The following is a 25,636-nucleotide window of genomic DNA, read 5'->3' as shown; positions in this document are numbered from 1 at the left end:
AACTACAAACAGTTACTTGAAAAGGACATAAAAACTTCCAGAGATACTAAATACAACTTTTAGCCTCTGAAATATTTAAGAATACAGAACATTAACGTTAGATCATAACTAAACGGTATGTCCGGAGATTAAAATAACAAATACGCTGATGTGCCACGTGTGTAATTGCGCACAGCAGACGCACATAGGCCAGAGACTACATGTGACATAATAACGAATAAAGAAATCTGGGGGCTGTAAAACACAGTCAGGACCTTCTTGTATGTAAGTGTTAAATTCTTATGTTTGGAAAGTAGGCTAATCGGATGAGAAGTGCAGATTGCACAGCGTTTGATCAAACACTTTATTCATGTGATGTAGGACGTTTCAGGTTTCTCTTCTCTTTTAAAGTCTCATTAATGGCGAGCACAGAGCCCGTTAGTGCAGCCAAAGTTATTCGACACAGATGCAGGTTCGCCTGTACCACTTGTGCCTGATATTGAGGCTGTACTGATGAAAGAAGCCACTCGCTCCTGGATCTGGGATTATTTCAGGTGGGGTACGACTGCCGTCCTCCGGTCACTGCTTCTTTTAAAACCCGCAAAACTAGCCTATATTGTAGCGATCTTAAAGTCTGACCAGGTTTTTTTAAACGTAAAAGTAAAAAATTGTGATTTGTGTATTATAGCCAAGATTATGTACATTACACGGATGTTAAATTAAATATTAAAAACTCTGCTGGAGTTCAGTTATCCAAACCAACGCTGTTGAGATTTCCATGAAGGCGCATTTCTTCTGAAGCTCTTTAATCCTACATTTCAGGCTGCCAGACAACACAATGTTATTCCTCTTTTCTCTGTTATGGTGTCACTCATGTCACATCTTGTTTCTCTTCTTTGCCGTATTACGTATCTCCATGCCGTAATCTCTGGGGGCAAGGACAGCTAAACCGTGAATAAATAGGGGCGTGGTATTTGAATGACGATCGTTTCCAGCCGCCACACTTATCAACACCTGGTCTTGCGTACGCTGTGACCAGCCAGATACGCACGTTTCATAGGTCCCACATGGACCCTGTCGTACGATGATTTCTACACCCAAATCTGCGCTGGTTTCTACACCAGATTGATAAGTGAGAGCCACTGTGAACTGAGATACTGTACAAGGTCTGCTGGTTCAAAGGACAATAAATGAATTGATAGACTCTCGTTTAGCCGTGAGATGCGTTTCTGTCATGTGAGTGAAGTAAACCTTTAACACAGATCGGATCAAACATGTACAAGTGTTAGAGGACAGAGGCGTTGCAGACACTCACCCTCCGTCCCTGCTCCACAGAGCGGTAGGCGTGGCGGTACAGGCAGGAGAAAATGGCGCCAGGCGGCATCATCTCACTCGTCACGTTCCAGCCGGGAGTGTGGCAGAGGCGAGCGGCGTCCCCCTGACATTTTTTATACAAGATGGGATCCAACCTGAACAACACATGCACTGGTTAACAACCGGATGTTTACTACTTTCTGAGACTCATCAGAGGTTCCTGTCAAACCGTGAGCTGTAACCAAGCTCCTCTCTCATCACTTCTCATTTAGATTGATTCCTTGACGGCGAGATATCGCTGTCCCTGTCTGTGAATTTACCAAAGACTGTAAATATAAGTAAACGAAGCCGAAGAGTAACGTCACCCATCTGTTTCTGCAGGGGGCGCTGGAGTCCCATCGATGGCGGTCTCCATGCTGGAAATGCTGTCTCAGTCTAACTTTCAGTCAACCTAACGACAGGCTGAGAGCTGGAGCTGAGGCGGGTTTGAAGACTCCTGACAAACCATTACACCGCACCCGCCTGTCAATCAGGTCAGCTACACGCCTTATTGTGAATAACTCTTATCCTTCATCAAATCAAAACTGATGAGTCATCAAAACATTCACCCCCCGTACAGTGTGTGTCGATCGAGACATGAGCTAATCAGACCTATTTGTTTTTTTGAACCAGGCTGTAAACATGTTAATCTCTGCTGTAAAAACAGGCTTTTTAGAATGGGTGCGTATGAGACTTCCTGTGCTTCAACAGCCAGTCTCTAGTGGACACTCCAGGTACTGCATTGGCTTCCTTTTTCAACACCGGAGGAAGTTTTTACAACCTTTCTGGTATGGCAGCCAATTTCAAAATTCTGCACAATGAAGACCGCAACAGGCCAGAATAATCCACTGCTGCTCGACATTCATCCGCTCCAGCTCCAACATGAGACGCTCGGTTTCAGTCGCAGTGGTTTCATGAACAGATACACTAACGCACACTAAGTGTGTAGTGCTCACTACAGTGTAGACCAACAGTCGACACAGAAGTATAAACCAGGCCAGAGAGTCGGATTAAGTGAGGCCTTGTAGGTTAAAGAATTTGTCTGCTTTGTTTACATCTTCTAAAATATTTCTGTTTATTCGAGGGAAACTTCCGGTCTATGTTCAGCTGGACTTACTTCCAGTCTCTGGCGATGAAGTACTGCAGCTCCAGCAGCCTGTGCTCACAGTCCTCCACCATCTTCTCCGTGTACAGATGCTCCATCAGACACGACAGGATCCTGCCCAAAATGAGTCAAATTAAAACCCTATTTATTAAAGTCTGTTTGGGATTGATGCATTTGTGTTATTTTGTCTAAAATCTGTAATACATTTTAAACTACAAAATCCATGAGCTGCACCACAAAGCTCAAATAAACCTGTTCTACAATGAAAGACAGAAATCAGGGGGAGGACTGACATGGGGTCTCCATTACGGATGTGTTTGCAGGCAGTCTGGATGACTGACTCGCAGGCCTCGTTGAGCGCTCGGTCGATGCGGTAGTCTGCTCCGGGGTCGGCTTCCTGGATCAGAGTCTGGAGCTGAGGATGGAAGAACAAACAGCAACGGAGATCAGGAGTAGGTCTCAAGATTCAAAAAGGCTGGAAATGTCACAGCAAATTCTAACACTTCAGACAACAGCTGATCTTGAACTGAGTCCCTTTCATTTGAAGTTTGATGGTTAATATGTTTTTTTGACGAGCACTTCCTTCTACAGGAGTCAGACACTCAAAGCTTCAGAATAAAGAAACTAGTAGAAACATTTATCTTCTGCACAGTAAGCTAATCTTTCCTTTCTTCAAACATCTCCTCACTTACATCAAATGAACATGAACATCTGCTGACAGCTTCTGCTTGAATCTCTGTTCAGTCTGCATTAATGCTGACTCACCGCTTTCTGACAATTGGGGTCGATGGCTCCCATGTCTCCTCGTCCGACCCTCATCAGGCAGTGCAGCGTGCGTCCTTTTCGGTGCAGGCCGGAGCAGTGACCCTCGATCTCGCTGCGGCAGTGCAGCACGATCTCCGGACTCAGAGAGAAATCCTCCATCAGCATCCGCCTGTAATCCATCATCTCGCCCTGACACTCGCCGTTCACCACGCGGCCTGGACGACACACATGACGTATAAAAATCACACAATATTTAATGCAATACGACTTCAACTTAAACCTAAAAGCCATGAATAGTGTTCAGTGGATAGAGTGTGCAAAAAGAACGACCTCGTTTTTTTATATTTTAGATTCAACTGAAGCGGAGTATGCCAAAGAGAAACTGTATTTTCTTAGGGTTGAATCAACATCTTTAAATGGAAATAAAGCTCTCCCAGTTCTACGATAATATTTAATGATATTGTATTTCCTTTAAAACCTCTGAGGAAACAACTTGGATGAGTTAATCCTGCAGTTTTACTTGTATGAGAAATAACAGACATTCTATAGGATGTTTTTATTGTGATGACAAATAAAATGTATTCTTATTATTTAAAGTTGGATATTTTTTTTATTTCTTTCCTCCTCTAACTAACTGCAGCGACAGCGTTGGCTCAAACTGTGACTCTGTGCTGAACTAAAGCTGGCTGATTGACAGGTTCATTGTGTTAAATTGTCAATTGATGACTCATGGGAAGAGCTGAGTCACAGATAATCCAGTTTATAGCCAGGTCTGACTGACAGCTCAGGACATAGATTGGTGGATGAGGTGGAGCGGCTCACCTCTGTGGACTGCAGACTCCAGACACAGCAGCAGGTACGACAGGCGAGCTTCTCGGGCTCGCGGCATATTGGAGTCGGCGCTGCAGCGGTATTTCCTCAGGTCGGACTTGCAGGCTTTGGCCAGCGAGTAGCTCACCTTGTAGTCCTGAGCGATGAGTTTCTGCCGGGTGGTCAACGCCTCGCGGCACTGAGGACGCACAAACATACACAGAGTCAAAAAATATGTGTGAGGTAAGAAGTATAAAGGTCAGATCAGATCCACAGGGGCAGAATAACACAGGTGGACAGACCAGATTCACTCCCAGGATGAGTATGACCTTCATCTTTGTCACATCAGTTCATTTTCAAACACAAACATGAGATATAAAAAAATGCAAACAGAGCTACAGCGTTTTTGAGACACGTCCATAAATTAATTTAAAAAATCAGGTGATAATCAAGACTTCTCTGGACTCTCAAGTAAATGACAAACTGCAGTTTTCGCCTAAACAGCCAACCTGTCGTCACCACAGAAGCACGATAGAAAGACAGGACATGAACAGAGTGAATGGCACTCACCCTCTCATTCATCGCTTCCTCAAACTTGTGATTGAAGAGACATTTGTAAACTCGTCCTTCTCCGGCCAGAGTCTAAAAACAAAATCAAAATACACTTAATCAGCAGCAAAACTGGAAAAGTCTCTCTATCTCATTCTTCATTTTCATCTGCAGAGTATTCAGACTGTGAGGCGTAAAGTCCTCACGTTTTCACAGAAGCGCTCTCGGTCCTCGCGGCAGGCGAAGTACAGGTAACGGTCCAGGTGGAAGTCGTCTGAGGAGAGCTCCGCCACTCTCATGATGGACTTCTTACACTCGTCTTTGATGGGGTGAGCCCCCGGCTGCTCCTCGGCTTCTCTCACCAAAGCTTTCTCCAGACAGGCGATCACCTCGCCCTGCGAGTGGATGTCCTGCACAGAAAGAACAGAGTCACACAGGGAGAGCAGCAAATATCAGGCAGGTCGCACAGACGGAGACTTTCAGATCAACAGTTCTACATTTTCTACTAAAATTATATAAACAGATTTTAAAGAGACATTTTTAAACAGTTATCAAAGTGTTCACATGTTAGAGTTTCTCCTGCAGCCTCCTCGTATTTATTTAGGTGCAAAGGAGTAACGTTTTGACCCAGAAGAAGACAGTGGGTCCTAAATAAATGTCCCTGAAGTGATTTGTATGCTCCTGGACTTTCTTAGGATCCTGCCTGAGAGAAGGAGTCCATTTCTTGAATGTCTAAAGTAGTGTTATAGTCAAGACCACATTAACCACGACCAAGACATTCCCAAGACCAGAGTACTCCGAGACCAAGACGACATTTAGGGATCGAGACCGAGTCAAGACCAAGACCAAGGCAGGACGAGACCGAGTCAAGACCAAGGCAGGACAAGGTCGAGTCAAGACCAAGACCAAGGCTGGACGAGACCGAGACAAGACCATAAATATCTTGTTTGCAGGAGGCGTGTCACTCACTTTGACTGTAATACTGGGAAGGTTGTGGCCAAAACCGGGGGATAAAAATTAAAGGTCAAATGAATTAAAGTTACATGTTCAGTTGAAAGAGGCGTTTTCCTTCTATTCACAGCGAGCGTTTCATTCTACTTTTCAATCATTCTCCACGTATTAATGATGACAACGTTTGTGTCCACTCAGTTCATCAACCAACACGGCTTCTGTTAGATTCCCAGCAAGGACAGACTGAGAGACGGACTCTCTCTGCTGTCAAATCATTCTCTCTCCAACAAAATGTTTTTTTCACATTTCAGTCCTCTTACAATAGAAGCTCAGGACTAATGCTGCAAAGCTTTTACAAACACTTGAGTCAAACACTTGAGTCATCGCTCCACATTCAGGTAGATGGAGAGGTGAATGGAAATGTTAAAAACTTGTGTTGATGAAAAACAAAATCAGCTTTTAAATATCTCAAATGCAAATGTTCCCCAGTTTTAGGGTAATGACGACCACTAATCCCACACACAATGACACTTTCTTTCTCTCCAGAAATCATTCTGTCAGGGTGACGAGCTGCGCCTGAGTAAATATGGTCAGTCCAATCCACACAGGGAAATGAGCTGCCGTGACAAATTCCTGATAATGAAACAGACTTTCCCTCCCTACTGCCGGATAAATTATTAGCTCTGAGTTCTAAATGTGGCACTGAACATCCCATAATAACCACGTGTCTAACGGGTTTATGAGTTTTTGGGCTTGGCTCAGCAGCAGGAAGACCTCAGTTCAGAGCAGATCGATTCGCTCTGCTGGCTGACAACTGCCGTCAAACTTCTCTCTTCTCATTCCAGCTGAGTCAGACTCTGAGCTCAGTTCTTAATAGATTACGTTCCCGTTACTATGACGCCCAAAATAAGAACAAAATCCAAAACATTTCACACTCACTACAGCCGTCCTAGGTAAAGAGAATCTTAATAAGGAACGGGCACTTTATCTGGCAGCTGGGAACTCTTGAAATTAATAGTATGTCCACTAAGTGCTTTTTTTTTTTGCGACCGACAGGTTCAGATTATTCTTTCTCACCAATGACCCTTTCTTTCTTTGAAGAAGTTTCTGCGGTCCAAAAACATCCAATCACAGCGTGCCACTCAAAACCCGGTCCTGAACAGGTGAGCTTTGCAGAGTAAGTCTCCAAGGTGATCTAGCCAGCATTTAAGGATTTACAGTTCTAGGAACTGTTGGTACCCTCCCCCTTTTTGACTTATTCCACACAGCAGGAACTATGAACTATTCTAGTTCCTAAAACCCCGTCTAGAGGATCCTTTTAAGCTCCTGCTTCAGATTAGGTACTCTCCCAGCACAAAAGGGACTATGGGTGATGTAAGTGTGCTATGACTGGTCGAACACTAGAGCCAATCCAGTACCATCAACAGTGGGATTTAAATCCAACTGTAAACATTAGCAAATAGCAGTAAATAAAAGTCGGTAAAAGCTCTTAAAATCATTTTTTTTAAACACGGACCAACAATGACATACAAGCATTACTGAGTGTTCATGCGATGGAGGAAATACAATGCTTACGCCATTTAAGGGTCATATCAGCCGTCACCGTGGCGATGCAGATGCAGACAGGAAAATGGTGTGTCGTTCGTCTTTAAAAAGAGTCTGCTTCATGACCCTGAACCTTCATCTCCGTCTAACCCTCTAATCTATCTTAGTCCGACCCTCTGATCAACAGGAAGTCAGGCCCGTTTAGGATGTAACCCTTATGACAGCATGATAGTAAAAGCAGCAAACGGTTTGAGTCCTCTACCTTCTCTCCGGTGCTGATGCTGCCGCAGCGCAAGGTGTTGATGTCCTCTCTGCACTTGTCCATGAAGCCGCAGATTAGCCGGTAGTCGCTGAAGACGATGGTGGTCATCTTGGTGATGTACTGGTTGCACTGGTAGTCGCTGATGTTTCCACGGTGATCTACCAGACAGGACACCAGGTAGCCTTTCCCCAACTCCTCTGCCGCACATTCTTTGATCTGAAAGAAGAGCACAGTCACATCTTTAGTTCAGTTACACTTCTAATATTGAAAATAACTTTTGACGCCTCTTCTCCTTTTGTTTGTTCTTAGTTTTGGCGTTGCTGATTTGAATTCTTCATCATCTTCAGTCTGTCTGTTTGTGTCTGCTTCACTCTTAGTTTTTATGCATCTACAGTATGTTCCCTCCCTTGTACGCCTGCTGTGATCGTCATCCTTTATGTCTATTTCAGGTTGTTGTATCATGTGTGACATTTTCTAAAAGCCTAACCAGGGACAAGCAGGGCTGTACTTCACTCAAATCATTACAGCAATATATCGTCATGTGCTCCATGCAAATACACATTGATGCAGATGGTACAGGATCGATACGGCTGCAAAGCTGTGATGACAATTTTGAAAGACAGTTTCATTAACTGACAGACATTTCTTTTTATTAACTTCTTCCTTTTTTTAGTGCAAACACAAATGCAGAAGTACAAATAAGTATTTTGCATGTTTTTTTAAGATTATTTGGGGGGGGGGCTTTTTGTGCCTTTATTGTAGTGACAGGTCAGTGGATAGAGTTGGAAATCGATGAGAAAGGGGGGGGGGGGGGGGGGGTGACATGGAGGAAAGGAGGTACAGATCAGATTCAAACCTGGTCCGCCTGCATGAGGACTACATCCTCTGTACATGGGGCATGCACACGAACCACTACTCTACCGGAGCCCCAGCACAAATAATGTCTCTCTTTCAATCAAATAACTATTTTTCTCAGTCAATAAGAGGGCTTCTGTTTGCAGCTCAACACACCATCATCTACAGTTCATTCAAAACATTTTTTAGCCTATTTCTGACAGCACAAAAAGGATCTTTAAAAGCTGTCACAGTGACTGTGTGCGCTGTAGAATCCTGTCCACATATATCCATTTAGAAATGTTCACATGTTTGACAAACATAAATAAAATGAGCAGAGTACAAAATAAAAATACTCCGTTCATCACGACTGTTTGTCCCTTTGTATGTTGTTTTTTTCTTCAAGGAATCCAAACGTGCGACTGGGAGTTTTAATAAAGAGAAGCAGGACTGTTTTTGTTAAACTGCTTCAGCAGCTGTGAGTGAACGGACAACAAACACAGAGGCTGCAAGCAGAGTGAGCTGAGAAATCACGGACCAGATTAGAGAGCATTCCTTTACAACTCCGAGCAAGGTTTTCTCTAAGAGGAATTTAAAGGCTACTCCGCAGATTCTCACAGATCAAAAAAAAAAATTCAGCTTAAAAGCTCCAGATCCAACTCCAGAAAGGACACTTTGGTGAGACAGGGAGTCTAAAGCTGGAGAGGTTTGGAGTCAAAGACTGACCTCTGAGATGGTGTTCTTGCAGACCTCCACGGCTACAGACTCAAACTTTGGGTCGGTGGTCAGGTTCAGCTTGTAGTTCCACAGCAGCTGGAGGAGAGAAGATACAGAAAACACAGGTTAACAAACACTGTTCAGATTCACTGTTCCAATGACCTATTATGTGTCAAATAGACCAAAACCATTGAAATACAAGACATTATTCTACACACTAAATTGGCTCCGACACAGTGTATTTATTTATCTCTACATTAGGTCTTTGTTTTTTTTAAACTTTGATTTCATCTTTTTGTTGCATATTCCAATTTTCCAAAAACACCAATAACTTCTCCTGTCTATTGTCTAAATGCAGTAAACATTACATATGATTATAAGAGAACACAGTGCATGCTGGGTAGTGAAGTTTAAAGGAATAAGTGCAAAGACTTACATGGTTGCATTCTGCAGCAATCTCTGTTTCCTGGAAGACGAGGAGAGAAAGAAGAGGTTAGAGATCATTGGATCATTTTTAAACACGTGGTATAGAAATAGTTAAAACCTTAGTACCAAAGAAATACTTTAAAAAGCTGCAGAATCGCCCTTTAACCCTCTGTGGACTGTTATATAAGGAGATGATGCAGTTCTTTGGCCCGCTAGCTCTCAGTAGGACACACCTTCATAGGTGGCCTCCTTCCAGCAAGGCGGCCCCCGACTCAGGGACACCGAGGGCTGGGGCCGACGTGTGGCCACTGAGCTATTTTCCTTGCTGCGCTGACCTGAAGTGACCCGCCTGACTTCCTGCCTCGACAAGCAGCCAAATGCCTGCACACCACACGATCAGCCTCCCCCTCCCCTTCAACCAGAGAAACCCCAATCACTGCTCTTTTCCCAATGGAGGAATGACACTGTGTCTGTGTGTGCGCTATTTACATTTACTTTACACACAAGTGTCACAATGCTCTGTACACAGACGTAAAATGCAATGTGATATGTGGAGAGGGGGTTGAAGAAGAGATCTGACGTTTCTGATGTTATAAACAGCTCCGTGCTGACTCGTTGGGAGGTGAAGAAAAATAAACGGTCGTGGAAATGTGACGCAGACTAACCAATCACAGCTGACACCAGAACAACAATGCAGTTCACACAGGGCCTCTCATCGTCTTTTATTTATTTGTTACTAATTGATGCATCTTGTAACATTTCAGGAGAATCTCTGGAACATATAACAGCATCTTTGTGTTTTCTCATCAGGTGAATTCTGCTTTTTGTTGCATAAATAAAAGTGAAATGATAAAGTGAGCTTACTATATGATCAGACATTAAGGAAACATGCTATGGTGAAGTGCTGGCTTCTCTGACAACAATGCAGCAGCCAGTATGTCCTCCTTCTAACTTTAGATTCTGGTCCTGAATGCTCTGGATTTGTTTGGACCAGAGAAGGTAGGCGGTTTTAAGGCAACCCGATACGGCTGTTTTGGACGCCCCTCGGTTTGCCAGAGAACTGGTTCAGATAGAAGTGATTGTACCCGACCTAAAAAGCCTCTGCATGTTTCTAATAAGCTCCACGAGCAGAAACGTGCTCAAACTAGGATCAATATTGGAGAAGCTTTTGAAAAATGGAGAGAGGTTAGAACGCAGAAAGGTTTACAGACCGATGCAGAGCTGGCTAAACACTGAAGCTTCAGTGTCCACCACATGGCAACCTGCGTGAGCATCGACTCGAGAGAGGAGGGGGGAGAGACAGCTCTCTACAATGTTTAGAATTTGGACTGCACTACCCATTTTAAACACTAGGTGTCTGATAACTGCTCTCATATCTGGCAAACTGAGGGGCGTCCAAAACAGCCGTGTGGGGGTGCCTTAAAACCAGCTACCTTCTCTGGTTCAAACAAATCCAAATCATTCAGGACCAGACTCTAAAGTTAGGAGGAGGACATACTGGCTGCTGCATTGTTGTCAGAGAAGCCAGCACTTCAACATAGCATGTTTCCTTAATGTCTGATCATATAGTAAGCTCACTTTATCATCTCACTCACTACAGATCTCACTGATTTCTCCTTTAAAAAAGGGAACATCTTTCATAAAAAGGTCCTTTATCAGCAGCATCCTTTCTATAATGTTTCACACAATAAATCCAACAATTTGTGCCTGTATGGCACCAAAAAGCACTTTTAGGTTACATGCTTTGATAGGTCACATTCTGCTGCAGCAAGAGTAAAAAACAGAACCCATGTTTAAAAATACCAAAACTCCTCTTTATCAAAGGCTTTATAGAGCCCACACAGTTTGAAGTCCTCAGGTGAAATCAGGTGAAACTGCTGGATTAAACGGACTAAGTTTGCATGCATGGCAGTCTCACTGAGAGCGGAATAGTCCGTCTGTGTGGAGTAATCTAACACAACAGCAGGGAATAAACCCAACACGGCCGACACACCCATCCACATACTTTGGTTGGACAGTAACATGCAGGCTCTTTGTGCAACTGTTTCTGCTCTGCTCACTGACAAGAGAAAAAACTGTGAAGAACCTCCATCTCAGTTAATAGCTGCAGCTAAATTAAACTTAATCAGCTCTCCTCGCTGTGTCTTGGGGGAAGCCGGAGTGAGGCTGAGCTATAATTGGATGTGGGTGAGAAGAAGAGATGGAGTGAGAAAATGACACACGAAGTGAGAGAAGGAGGGGAGAGGGAAGCCGCTCGATTAACAACACCTATGGAGTCATGGAGCACAGCAGCTGGCTGTTTGGGTTTATCATCGTGTTCTGAGACGACTTCCTGAAGCTGACCAAAGTAATGAACCAGTTAAAACCAAATCCAATAAACAACATCTGAATTAAAAGTTAATTTCACGGGAAAATAATTAGGACAAGCTGATTGAAATGCTGAACAGCCTCACTGCCATCTGAGCTTTGTTTTTTTCTTCCTGCTTGAATTTAGTCTTAAAGCATCCACAAACCGTTTCATAATTAACAAATTTTCACTCTTAGGGGTACGAAATGGCAGAATATGTGAAATATGTCCAGCCAGGATTAGGATTGTCCCATTGCACTTCACCTTCATAATTACTACACACTTCCTTATTTTTGTATTTCAGACAAAGTCAACAGCACAGAGAGAGACACAGATGAGAAAAACTCCAGTGCACACCTGCAATAAAAGAGTAAGGCACAGCCGTGACAAAACACACAACCGGACGTAGATTCATCTGCATGCTGTAATGTCAATCAACCAATCACAGACTCATCTTAAAAAACATCACCAAAGAATGGCTCTTGGACCACAGTGTCTGGACTCAGGTCAGTGTTTGTACTTGAGCTGGTTCCCTGCACACTGTTTGTTTTATTTAAACTCCGCACCCAGACAGCATGTGTGCTTTTTTTTTCTGAGCAAACAGCTGGCAGGCCAGATCTCGGGTCAGGTGTGGGCCAGATGTTTTCACAAATGCTTACGACACACAGAAAAGAGTGCAAGCAGCTTGTGACGTGGACGTCGCATCAAACTGTGAAGGGAACACATTCACACAATGATGGTAGAGACTGCTGAGTAAAGAGACCATCAGAAGTAACTAATCCATTCATACACATTCATACACCGCCCACAAAGCAGTGGGAGACACTTGGAGTTAAGTGTCTTGCCCAAGGACACATCAGAAAGTGGCAGCAGGAACCGGGGATCAAACCATGATCTTCTGGTTGGGAGACTACCGACTCTACCAACTGAGCCACAGCCACCCCTATGAACTCCTGCACGCAGACTAATTTGCACAAATAGGTTGCCGTCTGTCTTTCTTTAGCTCCTGGCAGCTTTTGGTTTGATCAAAGATTTGAAGATATCATCGAGCTTCAGGTACTTTTAATAGCATTGATCATTAAAAAGAGACTGTATTAAGTATGAAGGAACATGATGCCGACCTTACAGTCTCTTAAGAATAAAGTGCTTCTGTTCACCTGAAATCCACCTGGCAGAGAGAGGTTGGCACAGCAGCTACATGGGCGTGTGCGTCATTTCAGCATGTTTGCTCTGAAAGCGGATTTATTATCCTTTAACCACATTTTATTTACCTCTTTGGTTTATGCACCAGCCTGGTTATTAAAGTCCTCACAGTTTGCACAGGTCAAACAATCCAGGATCATGTAATAGATCATTTGTAAGACTTTAAATGAAGATGTGCTGCAGACATTACTGAGTGGTTTTTCAGGCTATTTGGATTTGACCAATCATGTCAAAGGTGGCTGTCCTATTTCAGCGTGGGTGTGAAATATGAATTCTAGAAGTTTTGATTCCTGAATAATCAAGATGAAGACAAAGATTCCTGAATATGCAAATATACACAATAAGTAAAAATCAGTCAGTGGCAGCTGAGAGGTGCCAGGTCACTTCCTGAGCACTGTGGAGGAGCCCTGCACCGCAGCTCAGGGGGCTCTGTCATGTGCAGCGCACCTCACTGACATGTCTCCATCAGTGCATGTCCACAGGATCCTGTTTGTGTGTGTTTAAAGGGATACTTCACCCATTTGCATTAAGCTTCGTATCATTAGAAACCTGGTAGTATTTTTGAATGGTCGTGCATCCCGCCCTCATTTTCCCCTGAGATGAGAAATTTCTAAGTCTGAAAAGGCTTAGAAATGAAAAATGCAAATGACGATTTTTGCGTCACTGGAAGCTGTTGCGGTTAGCGTGGTGAAACTACAACGCTAGTTCCTCATATTTTCGACCACTGAAGCTACAGATCAATCATAGATCAGTGGATGGGAACTCACTCCCAGAATCAAAACTTAACATCTGCCATATTGCTTGGAAGCTATGCTAAGAGGCTCTATGGAGAAAGCTGATAATGGCTGATAATTGCTGCTGCCAACAGGCCGGTCTTGTGTTTTGGCTGCGGGGCTGGCGCTAGCTGACCGCCGGGCGTTTGACTGCTAGCCTGGCCGCCGCGACAAGACCAGCCTGTTGGCAGCAACCGTCTCGCCGCTATATTGCTATATTGCTTGACGCCAGCTCAGCAGCCGAGACATAAGGCCTGCCTGTCGGTGGCGGTGAGGACGAGTAGCCGGGGCTGGCTCGAGCTGGGGCAGACTGGTAGTGTCGGTGCTCTCACTGTTTGGACACAAACATAGAGTCTGTTTTCTGCTAGGAATTTCCAAGATTAATTCTGGAAGAAATTTCAGAATCAGTTGAGGAAATGGCCGTATGTGTTGAAGTAAATATGTCTGTAAATGTTTTTATTACTATATTTCTACTGCTATACTGTATATTTTGGAGAAATTGTAACGATCGACTTTCCCTCTGGGAGTATTTCTGATTCTGATCTAGAGGACCTTAGTGGGAGTGGCCTGCGGTGTTGTGCATTCTGGGATTTGGTGTCTTTCATCCACATGAGCCAAAAAGACACTTTCTGCCTTTTCTCGGCCAAGAAGGCACCAACTTCAAAATTAATTTCTACTACATGTATGACCCAATGTCAATACAGATTAATGTTTCAACGGGTGAAGTATCCCTTTAAGCCTGTGTGTGTGTGTGTTGCATGTCTCAATAACAGAGTTAAAATAATTTCCCCTCGTGGGATTAATAAGGTAAATCTTCTTTTTAAAATCATTCGGTATCAAGTAGTGTGCTGCCGAAATTTAACTTAAGGACGGACAAAAACAGAAAAATAGAATTGCATGTTATGAGAGCATTTGGGCCGATGCTGTGACAAAGAAACGACAGAGCAACAATCCTCTGCAGGTCGATTATAACCTTAAAGGCAGGGTTGGTAACTTTCTAAAACTAGCATGATTTTGAAAGTAGCATTCCCTCAGTGCTCCTCAGGACCTAAAGACAATTTCAACCAAATCTTAAAAAGTGGATCTGGAGGAAATTACCAACCTTGCCTTTAATGAAACTAATTATGAAATACAAACAGAAGAACACGGTTTGAAAAATTGTAAATATTGAAGGCGTCTCAGGTAGATAGAGATTCAGATAGAGGGGGGCATGACAGAGTCTGATGAGTAAAATAAAGTGCAGAATAAAAATAAGAACTTTTGAAACGTGAAGGAAACTGCATTTCCCTAACATTATAAATATGAGCCTTCAGTCTGACTAAAAGGCTCAAACCTGAGAGAAACAAAACATCCAAGACCAAAGAATGAGCCACAGGAGCCGAGTATGTTGTATACGTGTATGCAGCCTCAGAGCAACATGAACACTTTCAGGTAAATGTCAACTACGAGCCTGAATGAAGCGTCAGACAAACGCTGGCTGCTGAGAGGATACAAAGGGAGGTTGCTAAGCAGCCGGGAACACTTCTGATTTTTATTTTATTTTAATGGCAGAGCATGTCAGAGTAAATTCATCAAAAACATCTTAAAGCTCCTCTCTTTGTTCAGCACACTGTAAGATTAGCCTGCAAGCGCAAACGCTAACTCATGATGTTTCTATTGATTTGTTTAGCATCGGGAAGCAGGAAACTTAATCCTGCATCTTCATTAGCAGTAGAGCTAACACACTGACGGGACAGCACATCGTGAAGACGTGTCTGAGATCATACCTGAAGTCTCACACAGCTGGGTCAATCTCTCCTCCTCCATGAAACAGGTCTGGATGAACTCTCATTCTGCTTTTAGATCCTTGAGGCTGACCAAGGATCAGTTTGATGACCTGTTAGCTAGGATCAGTACCAGGTCCCAGTTTGATGACCTGTTAGCTAGGATCAGTACCAGGTCCCAGTTTGATGACCTGTTAGCTAGGATCAGTACCAGGTCCCAGTTTGATGACCTGTTAGCTAGGATCAGTAGCAGGATTTCTTTGATGTCGTTACTGTATCTAACAAGTCATACATCAGTTGAACTCTGTCTCAGTGCAGCGCTATGAACCAAAATAAACAGATTGAGACAAGAAACAGGCTGAAAAAAATCATGATGCAGATTTGTAAAAAGTTTGAGTTCATGATTTTTCAGATCTGTCTGCACGATCACATGCAAACGACCTTTAAAATGTTTAGTTTTTTTTTTAAAACAGGGTGGAGCCACCACTTCTGTTGCAATCTCAGGAAGTCAGAAGAATCAACACTGACACTTATACAACACAGTGTCACAAGAATTTGCACAAGTCAAAAGTGTTTAGTCACATCTTTCATGGCCAAGCAAAGTCATCTTTGCTTGATTTTGTTTGAACATGGTCAAAAGCTTGATCTCTGTCAGGCAGACATTGTTGTTTTGGGAAAGGCTTTCACGCTGCCTTGGTTCAGTTTGATTCCTTGTGTTGCTCAACAGGTGGAGAAAGCCGAGTATAACTCATCGACATTTATCAAACTTGGTACTTCTGGGAGACAGAAATGGACACAAGGAGGCTTCATGTAGCCAACAGACCAAAGGGAAACCTTCAATCTTAGAGCCTCCTCCCTCTGGACTCTCAGGCTGTGCACCACGTACACAAAACCACAGCCACCAGCAGGACTGACAGCGGGCGGGCCGGAGACGCACAAAAATGTTCAGAGACTAAAAACGGCCCTTAATGTCACCCACGAACCAGAAAACAGCAGCAGCAGAGTGCCAGCAGGGCAGCTCGGGGGCCTCCAAAGCAGAAGGTGGAGGAGCTCGACTGTCGCTGCTCTGAGAGGAAAAAAAACTCTCTGCATTTCGCCTGAAGCTGCAGACATGTCACAAGATTACATCAGAGGAAAGGAGATTTTTGTGAGAAAAAACAACACTTAATGAAGAGTAGTTTCCCTTTTTGGATCAAAGTAAACCTCCAGAACAGAACCTCAAAAACAGGACAACCACATCTATACACATATTTGAAAAATAATGACTAGAAAATATTTCAGTTTGAGAACACTGCTGAGAAATAAGAGCTCTAAAGAAGGTTTCGCTGAAGGACATAATCTAAAAAAGATCAATCAAATCAAAAGGTTGATCATCTCATGTTTCGGAACTTCTTCAGTAAAACTAAAAGTTATTTTTGCGTCATATGGTCCATTTTTTAAAGGCCTTCTTTGTTTCCATGCGTGTTGCAGGTTTTTGTTCCTGTTTACAAAAAGTCATGAACGTTTGGGGTGTACAGAAATAATACATTTAAAAAAAAATTACATCAGGGCCGAAGTTAACTTTTTGACTCAACTGCAAAAGTCGACAAAAGACGAAAAAAATAATAGCTGGTCAAGCATATTTTTTACCGGCCAAAATAAGAAACTATTAGGGCTTTCACACTTGCAGAAAACTCCTGAAAAACAGCAGATTTTTTTTGTTCCAGCCCCCTAGTCCTTTTACTGCAGAAAGTCAGAGTGGGCTGGTGTGAGAACGCAGCAGGATATTCTCCCGAGAATTCATCTCGAGCCAATAAGAGAGGGAGTGACGTTTATACACTGGGTCTGCTGCATGCCACCTCTACGATCTCCGTACTCTAATGAACCTGCTGCATTATGTTTCTTGTTCTCCAGTATGTTCTTCTCCACTCTTTAGTTCAGATTGAGATTCTGTTCAAATACACAGAGCATTGATTGAAAGACAAATATTCTCATTATAGCGTCGTGTAGAGGACTATGTTGCTTTGTCTTCCACTTCCTGAAATTATCCAGATATTTTCAGGCGTGCATGTGTGAAACAAATATGTTATCGTTTCACCTTTGTTACAGTAGATTGTAATCGAGTTAATAAAAGTGTTATGTTCCGTTGAATCGAAACTCAGATTTAAGTCACACTTCATTGTGGCTGGTGTTCCGGTTTGTGTGTGTGTGTGTGCAGAAATGTTGGTGTGTCTCAGCGAGCCCGTGTAGTGATGCATCTGCAGATAACATCTGTAGCTACATCAAACACGCCTCATACTCAGCATTATTTTTATACATGACAACCAAAACAACTTCAGGAAGCTTGTTGGATATAGGCTAAGTAGTTATAAGACGGGATAAACATCTCTAGAGATTCTGACGAGGCCACAGTGGAAGAAATAAAAAATATCTGATGATGTGAAAGGTGTCTACATTGCCAGTTTAAGTCAGCGGTGACCTTAAACGTCACCTGTGGAGGCTTTGAAAAGGTCTAGATAAACATCTGGCAGAAAAAACAAAAAATGAGATGCCAGTTTGCAGACAACACAAACCAGCAGCTATGATATGACAGGAATGAGGACAGACTGGTGAACAGATTGTTAACTCCTGATTGTTAAATGCCAGACAATCACAGGTCACACCTTTGCATTCAAATGTGACATTTAGGGGGGTGCGCTGGTGGCGCAACGGTTAGGGCGCTCGCCCCATGTATTGAGGCTGTCGTCTCGAGCGGGAGGTTCGCTTCCACCTGTGGCCTTTTTCCGCATGTCGTTCCCCACTCTCTCTCTCCCTGGTTTCCGACTCTATCCACTGTCCTATCTCTGCATTAAAGGCACAAAAGCCCAAGAAAAAAATCTAAAAAAAAAAAAAAAAAAAAAAGTGACATTTAGTGCTTTGTCTATGCCCTTCAACCAACTCTGGTTAGTCTGCCATGGAGGTCATATTATCAGAGTGTGTCTGAGTCTCAGCAGTATTATGGGAAAACTAACGGCCAGATGTCCATGAAACTTGGTGGAAAGCTGGAAAATGGGCCAAAGAGGAACAGGATAAGAAAAGGAGTGGACTCTTTAAGAATACAGTGTTTCCTCTAGGTTTATCAGTTAGTGGTGGTGGCCCGGTCCCCGGCAGTGGGGGAAGGTATTTTGTGCCTTCCTCTTACCGTGGTGGGGGATACAAACGTCTTCCAAGTGAGCACAGATCTTTACAGCTAACTACAGCTTTTTGATAACATGCTGCAGTGGGTTGATGTTATTCAGTCTGAGCACTTTTCGTTTGGACATTTCGCAGTAACATGCAAATACATGCTTTCCACTGTTAGTTCCCACACAAAGGTGGGATTCAAAGCCAAGAGAATTAAACAACATTTCCCCCAATAACACAAATCAGATCGAGGGAAAGTGACCATTAAGGCCAACACTTCCTGAGAGGAACAACCTGCCTATTATTATTACTAATAAGTAATGAAGGTGTGTACGTTTGTTACATTAGCAGGATGATTTCAAATGGTGGTAGGTTGTTTGGTCTATGAAAGGTCAAAGAAACCATGGAAAGCCATCCATTATCTTCTGCTTATCCGAGGTCGGGTCGCAGTGGCGGCAGGCTAAGCAAGTTGCCCTAGACGTCCCTCTCAACAGCAACGCTTTCTAGCTCCTCCGGGGGATCCCGAGGTATTACCAGACCAGATGGGATATATAATCCCTCCAGCAAGCTCTGGGTCTACCCCTGAGTCTCCTCCCAGTTGGACGTACCCGGCAGAGCTCCAAAGGGAGGAGACCAGGACCAGGAGGATCCTAATAAGATGCCCAAACCACCTCAACTAGCTCCTTTCGATTTGAAGGAGCAGCAGCTCTATTCCAAACTGCCTCTGGATGTCTGATCTTCTCACTCCATCTCTAAGGCTAAGACCCTCAAGAGGAAACTCATCTCAGCCGCTTGTAACCACATTCTCATTTCTTTCGGTCAGGTGAGGGCTGGGACGAAGATTGACCAGTAAATTAAAAGCTTTGCCTTCAGGGTCAGCTCCCCCTTCACCATGACGGTCCGGTACAACACCCTAATTTTAGGCTCACTCGTGAACAAGACCCTGAGATACTTGAACTCCTTCACTTGAGGCAGAGACTCTCTCCGCACCCAGACAGAGCAAACCATCTCAGACTTTTTGGGGGGTTTAAGAATGACTCAAATAGTTAAATAAATGATCAAAGTATTTATAGCAACTGTTGGAAGTTCAGCAACCCGTTTAGTCAACAACAAACGAATAAATTGTTGGAGGTCGAAGTTTTAAACGATAAATAGAAAAGCAGCAAACCTCGCATGTTAGAAAGTTGAACATTTGGCTTAATATTTACCAAATAATGTTACTGATTTCTTAATTCCAGTAATCATTAAAGCTCTGTAATCTTCCCCCCTTCATAAGCGACCTGAAGAAACCAGAAAGCTGTGACCACACTGCCATGTGGGTGATTTTGGGTTCAGTTCTTCAATGGTTTATGACTTAAAATAGGTCATGCAGTTCATAATTTAATCTTTCACTGACTATCACACCTCCAATGTTTCTTTTTTTTTTTAAATCTATCGGCCTTTTTCCAGCAGCTCTGTCTGCCACCAGAGAGGGGGCAGTCTTGTGATTTCCAGTAAGCTGATAATGGGCACAAACTGAGGATTGTCTTAGCTGCTGTAAGCTCCTGTTGTAGCGTATAGAGATCTCTCAGTCTGCTGCAGTCCTGCTTCTGCCAAAGCAGCTAATGAGCTTAAAAGAAGTGAGTGAGCAGTCAGCCGCCACCACCCAGCCAGAGAGCAGCCAAGGTCCTGCTCAGACAGGACGCAACTGAGTGAGCCTAAAGGTCACTGCAGGAACCCGGTGACCTGAGAATCACAAGATCGACTACTAACTGACCAACCAGCCTGGAAAAAGTTTATTTCACGGAGCTGAGCGTGTGTGAATAAAGAACGAATAACCTTCCACCCTCTCAAACAGCCGTCTGTTGAGTTTAGGATTACCAGAATTTTAAACTTAGTTATGATACTCAGAAAATAAAAAGATTTAGAAACCTGATTCGATACGACTGCATCAAATATAGAAGGCGTAGAGGGCATTCACACCTGCAGAAAATGCCTGATAAACTCTATTTCCAGGAGCAGCTGCATGTGTGAATGCAAACAGCAGAATTTTCTGCAGCAAGTCTGAGTGAGCTGATGTGAGAATTCACCTCAAGCCAATGGAAGGGGAAGTTGACTAGTAGTTTTGTCCGCTACTTCTGCATCCTTTTTTCCACGGCAGTGTGACGGCACGGAGTTGATTGAATTATTGCCATGAAACACGGAAACAGCGCGTCAATTAAGTACGGTAGGCTATCAGCCCCTCAGTGGCTCAAACTTTTGATAGGCAAGACCAAGCCACTACACCCAGCATTTAGTCATTTATTGTTTCCACCTATCACACCCCAGGTAAACTCCTGTCTTATAAAATAGATTTTCTGTGTACTTAGTGCTCATTGAGAAGTAGATCGCACACTTGTTCAAACGCCACAAAAAGATCATTATCACTTGAAGACCTCTGGTTGAACCCTTGTTATTTAAAAAAATACTTCTTGTGGCACTCAAGCAAATGTGCGGATATTTCTTTTTCTTCTCTCTGCTGTTTTTGTATCGCCCGGGACCCACATGATGTGCAATAACAGACTGTATCATTTCAAAACACATGGTATCAAAACAAAAAGCATCAAAAAGTACAGAAGTCTGGAACATTTCCACAACCTTAGTTGATTCAGATGCTGCAAAACTACCCATGTTTACTACAGGAAGGAATTCAAATCTCTTAAGAGTGTGAAACTGTGTCTAGATCTAAACGTAAACAGCACCAAAAACACAAACAGCTTCTGTTCCTCAACTTCATCATGCTCAAGTGAAGTCTAGAAATGAGTGAAGAGCCATGACATGAGGCTGGGCGCTGAAATGATTTCTAAAAAGATTCAACTCCAAAATGATGATAAACTCTGGACCATTCAATTTGATTTGGATCGAGCCGACAGCCTGTTAGCAGAAATAGCAACAACAGTCAGTTAGTTTGCAGTTTTTCAACTTGCACGTTTTTACAAAATGACGTCGACTTCATAGATGTGAGCAGCAGCTCGGCAACAGGTCCCTTGAGCAGATATCCGTTGACCACTAAAGAACGTCTGGGTGACACTAATCTCTAACCTGCTTTGTTTACCATCGTTAATTACCAGGTCTGTTTGTCCTGGAGGGGAGAAGACCTCTGAATTATACGACTACCAGAAGAAGAAAAGAAGTGGTAAACAGTGTGTGTGTGGGAGGGGGGCTGTAACTCAGAAACAAGCTGAGCTAACTTTAGCAGCAGCTCAGGTTAGAGCCCGCCATCCTGTGTCTGCTGAAGAGACTTTAAGAGATGCCGATATTTATTATTTTAAGTGGTTAGTTTGTGTGCTCCATGTACAGAGGCTGTAGTCCTCGATGCGGGTGACCAGGGTTTGAATCCGACCTGTGGCTCCTTTTCCCACATGTCCCTCCTCTCTCTCTCTCTCTGATTTGCAACTCTAACCACGGTCCAAAGTTTATCATCACCTTGCAGAAAATAGTCAGCCAATCAAGATATTGTGTAATAAGCAGATTAAGACATTCATATCTTATCATTTCCTAGTAATGTGTTGCCTGAACATGTCAGGACAACATTCAGCGGCCCTAAAACCTCATTGACTGCTCCTCCTGGTGCTCGCCCCCAGGGCTGTGTGGGAGGTCACCACCAACCTTTCCCAGGGGAAAGGAGACCAAATGCATTTGAACTGTTCCGACTGCCTCTCATTAACGTGAGAGATCAGGTTAAACCAACACACAGTCAACAAACACTTCTGTTAGCTTTCAGTGATAAGTACTTAAAGCCTGTTACCGTGTCACAACCTAAAATTATACAAAACACTGTAATTACCGGTGATAGACGAAACAATTGAAGAAGAAACGAGTAGGCTGTGAGAGTTATCTGGGCTGGTATCAGAGTAGCACCTGTATTAATATCTGAATAAATGATCATTAAATGTTAGTACCTGGGTTTTTCAGTTACCTAGTTAAAGAACTATCCAAAACATCTTGGGTTGATTGGTAGCACCGAACTGTTTCCCCCGTAAGTCGGCAAATATTTAGCAAATTAAACATTTATGTCAGGAGGTGTGAGACTGAGCCTGCTCAGGGTATGAAAAAAAGTTAGTTGCAGCTCTGATGATCGTCTAGGACTGAAATTATAGCTTCTGTTTTTGTTCACCTGAGACTATTTTTGCATCTTTCTCAGCCTGTGGACTTCTTTTCTTTTTTTTAGCTTTTTAGCCCAGTGGTATAGGTGTCCGTGTATCTCCTCTGCAATTTTTTTAAAACTGAAGATATAGCCGCTACAGATGCAATGCAAGACGTCCTGTTTACTCCATTCTGCAATAATACTGAGAATAGTTTAGTTTGTTGACGACCGGCATTTCTATTTTAAGCGTAACGAAAATATATCCTGGTAAATTCAGCACCTTTAGCATTTTCACCGTCATCAAGTTGTTTCCCCCCGGTAATCGACGTAATGTTGTTATAATTTGATGTACATATGTTCTGACACAATTTTAAAATCAAAATGATGTCATCTTTTCTTAATCCTGACACTTTGTGAGGTTGACAGGTTGATAAATAACATGATTACATGCCCCCATGCGTACATACAGAGCAGGGACATCCGTTAACAAAGAGTTGTATTTTGTGGTTTGTGTTGAGTATAATGAGGTGCATCGCTGTAGTGTGCAGGATAATAAACCTGGGTTTGAGCTTTCATATTAACAAAGACTTACAGTCATGTCATTTGTGGATATTGTTTTTATAGGCTATTAAACAGAACGATTAAACTATTAAAACTAACATTACCATATCTCTCCAGCCGCCCAAGGCACACAAACACACGCCAGCAAAATCTGCAACCACCCAATGAAGCAGCCTTCGCTTTGGGCTGTTTGAAACCCACAGAAAGTCTGACAGAGACTCAAAAGATGCAAAAAGAAAGAACACAGCAGTAAAAGTCCAAATCAAAAGTTAGTTTATATGACAATAAGGTTAAAACAGCCTAAACGTAGTGTGACTACCAATCCTCTGGTGTCCCCTTTAAGTCCTTTACTTGTGTCATGTCAGGACTCTCATCTGATACCTTATTTCATTACTTTGGCAGGTGTTTGACGTCATATCGTTTCAGTGTCTGTATCGCGATATTTTGGTATCCTGACAACACTAGCTGATCGTAAAGAAGGTATACAACATGCCCGACTGAAGAGTGGACCTCTATGACTCGGGTTATGTGTCAAAAGATGTTCTGAAATTAGTGCTTTACTTGAGAAAACACATTATGTGATAAATACTTGTTTTTTAAAAAAGCGGCATTTGGCGTGACGTTCTCTCAAAACGACGGCTAGCGGCTGGCTAGCTGAGGTAGCTAACGTTAGCTTTACTGTTAATCAGGCACACCCAGCTTCTTTCCCAGAAAACAGGAAAACATCCCGCTTAATTTACCTCCTTTCTGTCCTGTAGACACTCCAACACCGCCAGGTTGTTGTTCCAGGAGTGTTTGGGGCAAAGCCGGGTCAGGTCCTCCCTACACACCGCCTCCTCAGCCAACTTCCAGCCGGCAGAGCGCCGCCGAGGCAGCGAGGCCCCGGCCCCCGGGTTCCTCTCAGCGGCTCCCGGGTTCACCGCAGCTGGCCCCAGACCTCCAGCCGGGTTCGGTAAGTTATCGGATTTCGCAGCGAGTTTAGCGACACCGTTGATGTCTCCTTCAATTGGATGCAAAGACGACAAGATGCACATCAAAAGCAGGAGCAGGGGCAGAGGAACACGTATACAGTCCGCCATCTTCACCGAGCCAGTCAGCCTGCTGCTGCTGCTGCATTCAGGAGCTCTCGGAAATATGGGGACTCGAAGTAAAGTTGCAGGCGGATTTTTTTTCTCCCTCATGAATAATTAATGAACGCATGTAGATTCACGCTCTGAGTCATCAAATCACACAATCACCATGGAAACGTTTTTTTCCCCGGTGGTCCTTATTATTTAATGACTAAAAGTATTCAATTAATCTCTATAGACTTTCACAACCAACACCTTAAAACAGCACATTTTAATTAGGTTTCCTAATGTACGGAGGACAATCAGGGCCACACAATAAATATAAGATAGCAGGATTTTTTTTTTTTTCAATTTCGTCCTTAGAGGAAACAAAAGAAATGTAGAGAAAAGGGGCGAAATGTTAGAAAAAAAGCCAAAATGTCTTCTTTTTTTTTTTTTTAGAAATGTTGGGATTAAGGTTAAACATTTTACTTTATTCCAATGATAAAGTTGAAATTTTCTGGAAAATATCAAAATGTCAATATAAAGGTCGACATGTAAAGAATAAAACCTAAATCAATTTTGTCTTGGCCAGCCCAGATAACTCTCACAGCTTTCTCTTACTTCACCTATCAACCTGTAATTACAGTGTTTCGTATAATTTTAGGTTGTCACGTCGTAACAGTCTTTAAAAAGTTTAAATATCAAGAAAAAAATAATTAAATATTGCGGGGGGGAAAAAGTAAAAATGTCTAGAAGAAAGTCAACATGTTGAGAAACAAAATTCAAATTGTGGAATGAAAATTAAACTATTATAAACCCGTCATATATATTTATGTCATTTTAAATTAGCTCAACATATTTTAGATACTTTTTATTGTCATCATGTCTTGACATACAGCGTAAAGATTACCTTTTTTTGGTGGGGGGAGGTACTGATATCAATATTAGGGATACCGATATATATATATATATATATATATATATATTCTTAGATCTATATTCGATCTGTAGATAGATATACACATTAATTGTTTTGATCCCTTAAATGCAGTTATCAAGCACTTGTGGAAAAGATTTCTAATGAAGACAAGATGGTCACTCAACAGGAAAGTAACTGAGCTTGTACATGCATCACCGCTCCACACTCTAGAGTGATGTTTGTTATAATCCATATAGCGCCCTCTGCTGGTGACAGAGAACTACTAGTGTAATACAATCAAAATCGAGCCCAAACTGAGTCTCTGTGGCGTTTTATTATCTGATGTCTGGTTCCAACACATTCTGTAAATTATACAAATGAAGTGTAAGCAGACCCAGAAGAGAATTTAATCACAGCTCTGGTGTTGTGCTACATTTTCCCCCGTGTCAAGCCCCCAAAAATATGCATACCTCTCC

The 25,636-nt window shown here is 42.8% G+C and overlaps 1 protein-coding gene across 2 annotated transcripts in view; it reads right to left on the bottom strand.

Annotated features, from left to right (window-relative positions):
* glg1a (golgi glycoprotein 1a) overlaps window positions 1–24,318 on the bottom strand; it is a 37,058-nt gene extending 12,740 nt beyond the window's left edge. For both annotated transcript variants that reach the window (XM_065956813.1, XM_065956814.1), the window contains exons 1-11: window positions 23,930–24,318; window positions 9,307–9,336; window positions 8,880–8,966; window positions 7,320–7,535; window positions 4,768–4,971; window positions 4,583–4,654; window positions 4,025–4,211; window positions 3,203–3,417; window positions 2,731–2,852; window positions 2,450–2,551; window positions 1,295–1,448 (exon numbers count right to left, since the gene is read on the bottom strand). In XM_065956813.1, coding sequence (XP_065812885.1) covers window positions 1,295–1,448; window positions 2,450–2,551; window positions 2,731–2,852; window positions 3,203–3,417; window positions 4,025–4,211; window positions 4,583–4,654; window positions 4,768–4,971; window positions 7,320–7,535; window positions 8,880–8,966; window positions 9,307–9,336; window positions 23,930–24,268 — 1,728 coding nt within the window. In that variant the 5' untranslated portion in view covers window positions 24,269–24,318. The remainder of the gene's footprint in view (window positions 1–1,294; window positions 1,449–2,449; window positions 2,552–2,730; window positions 2,853–3,202; window positions 3,418–4,024; window positions 4,212–4,582; window positions 4,655–4,767; window positions 4,972–7,319; window positions 7,536–8,879; window positions 8,967–9,306; window positions 9,337–23,929) is intronic.
* Window positions 24,319–25,636: the final 1,318 nt, after the last annotated feature.

Source organism: Labrus bergylta, chromosome 7, assembly GCF_963930695.1.
Source record: "Labrus bergylta chromosome 7, fLabBer1.1, whole genome shotgun sequence".
NCBI classification, from domain to species: domain Eukaryota; kingdom Metazoa; phylum Chordata; class Actinopteri; order Labriformes; family Labridae; genus Labrus; species Labrus bergylta.
The sequence above is the reverse complement of the archived record's forward strand: the minus strand, read 5'-3'. Positions and strand labels throughout refer to the sequence as shown.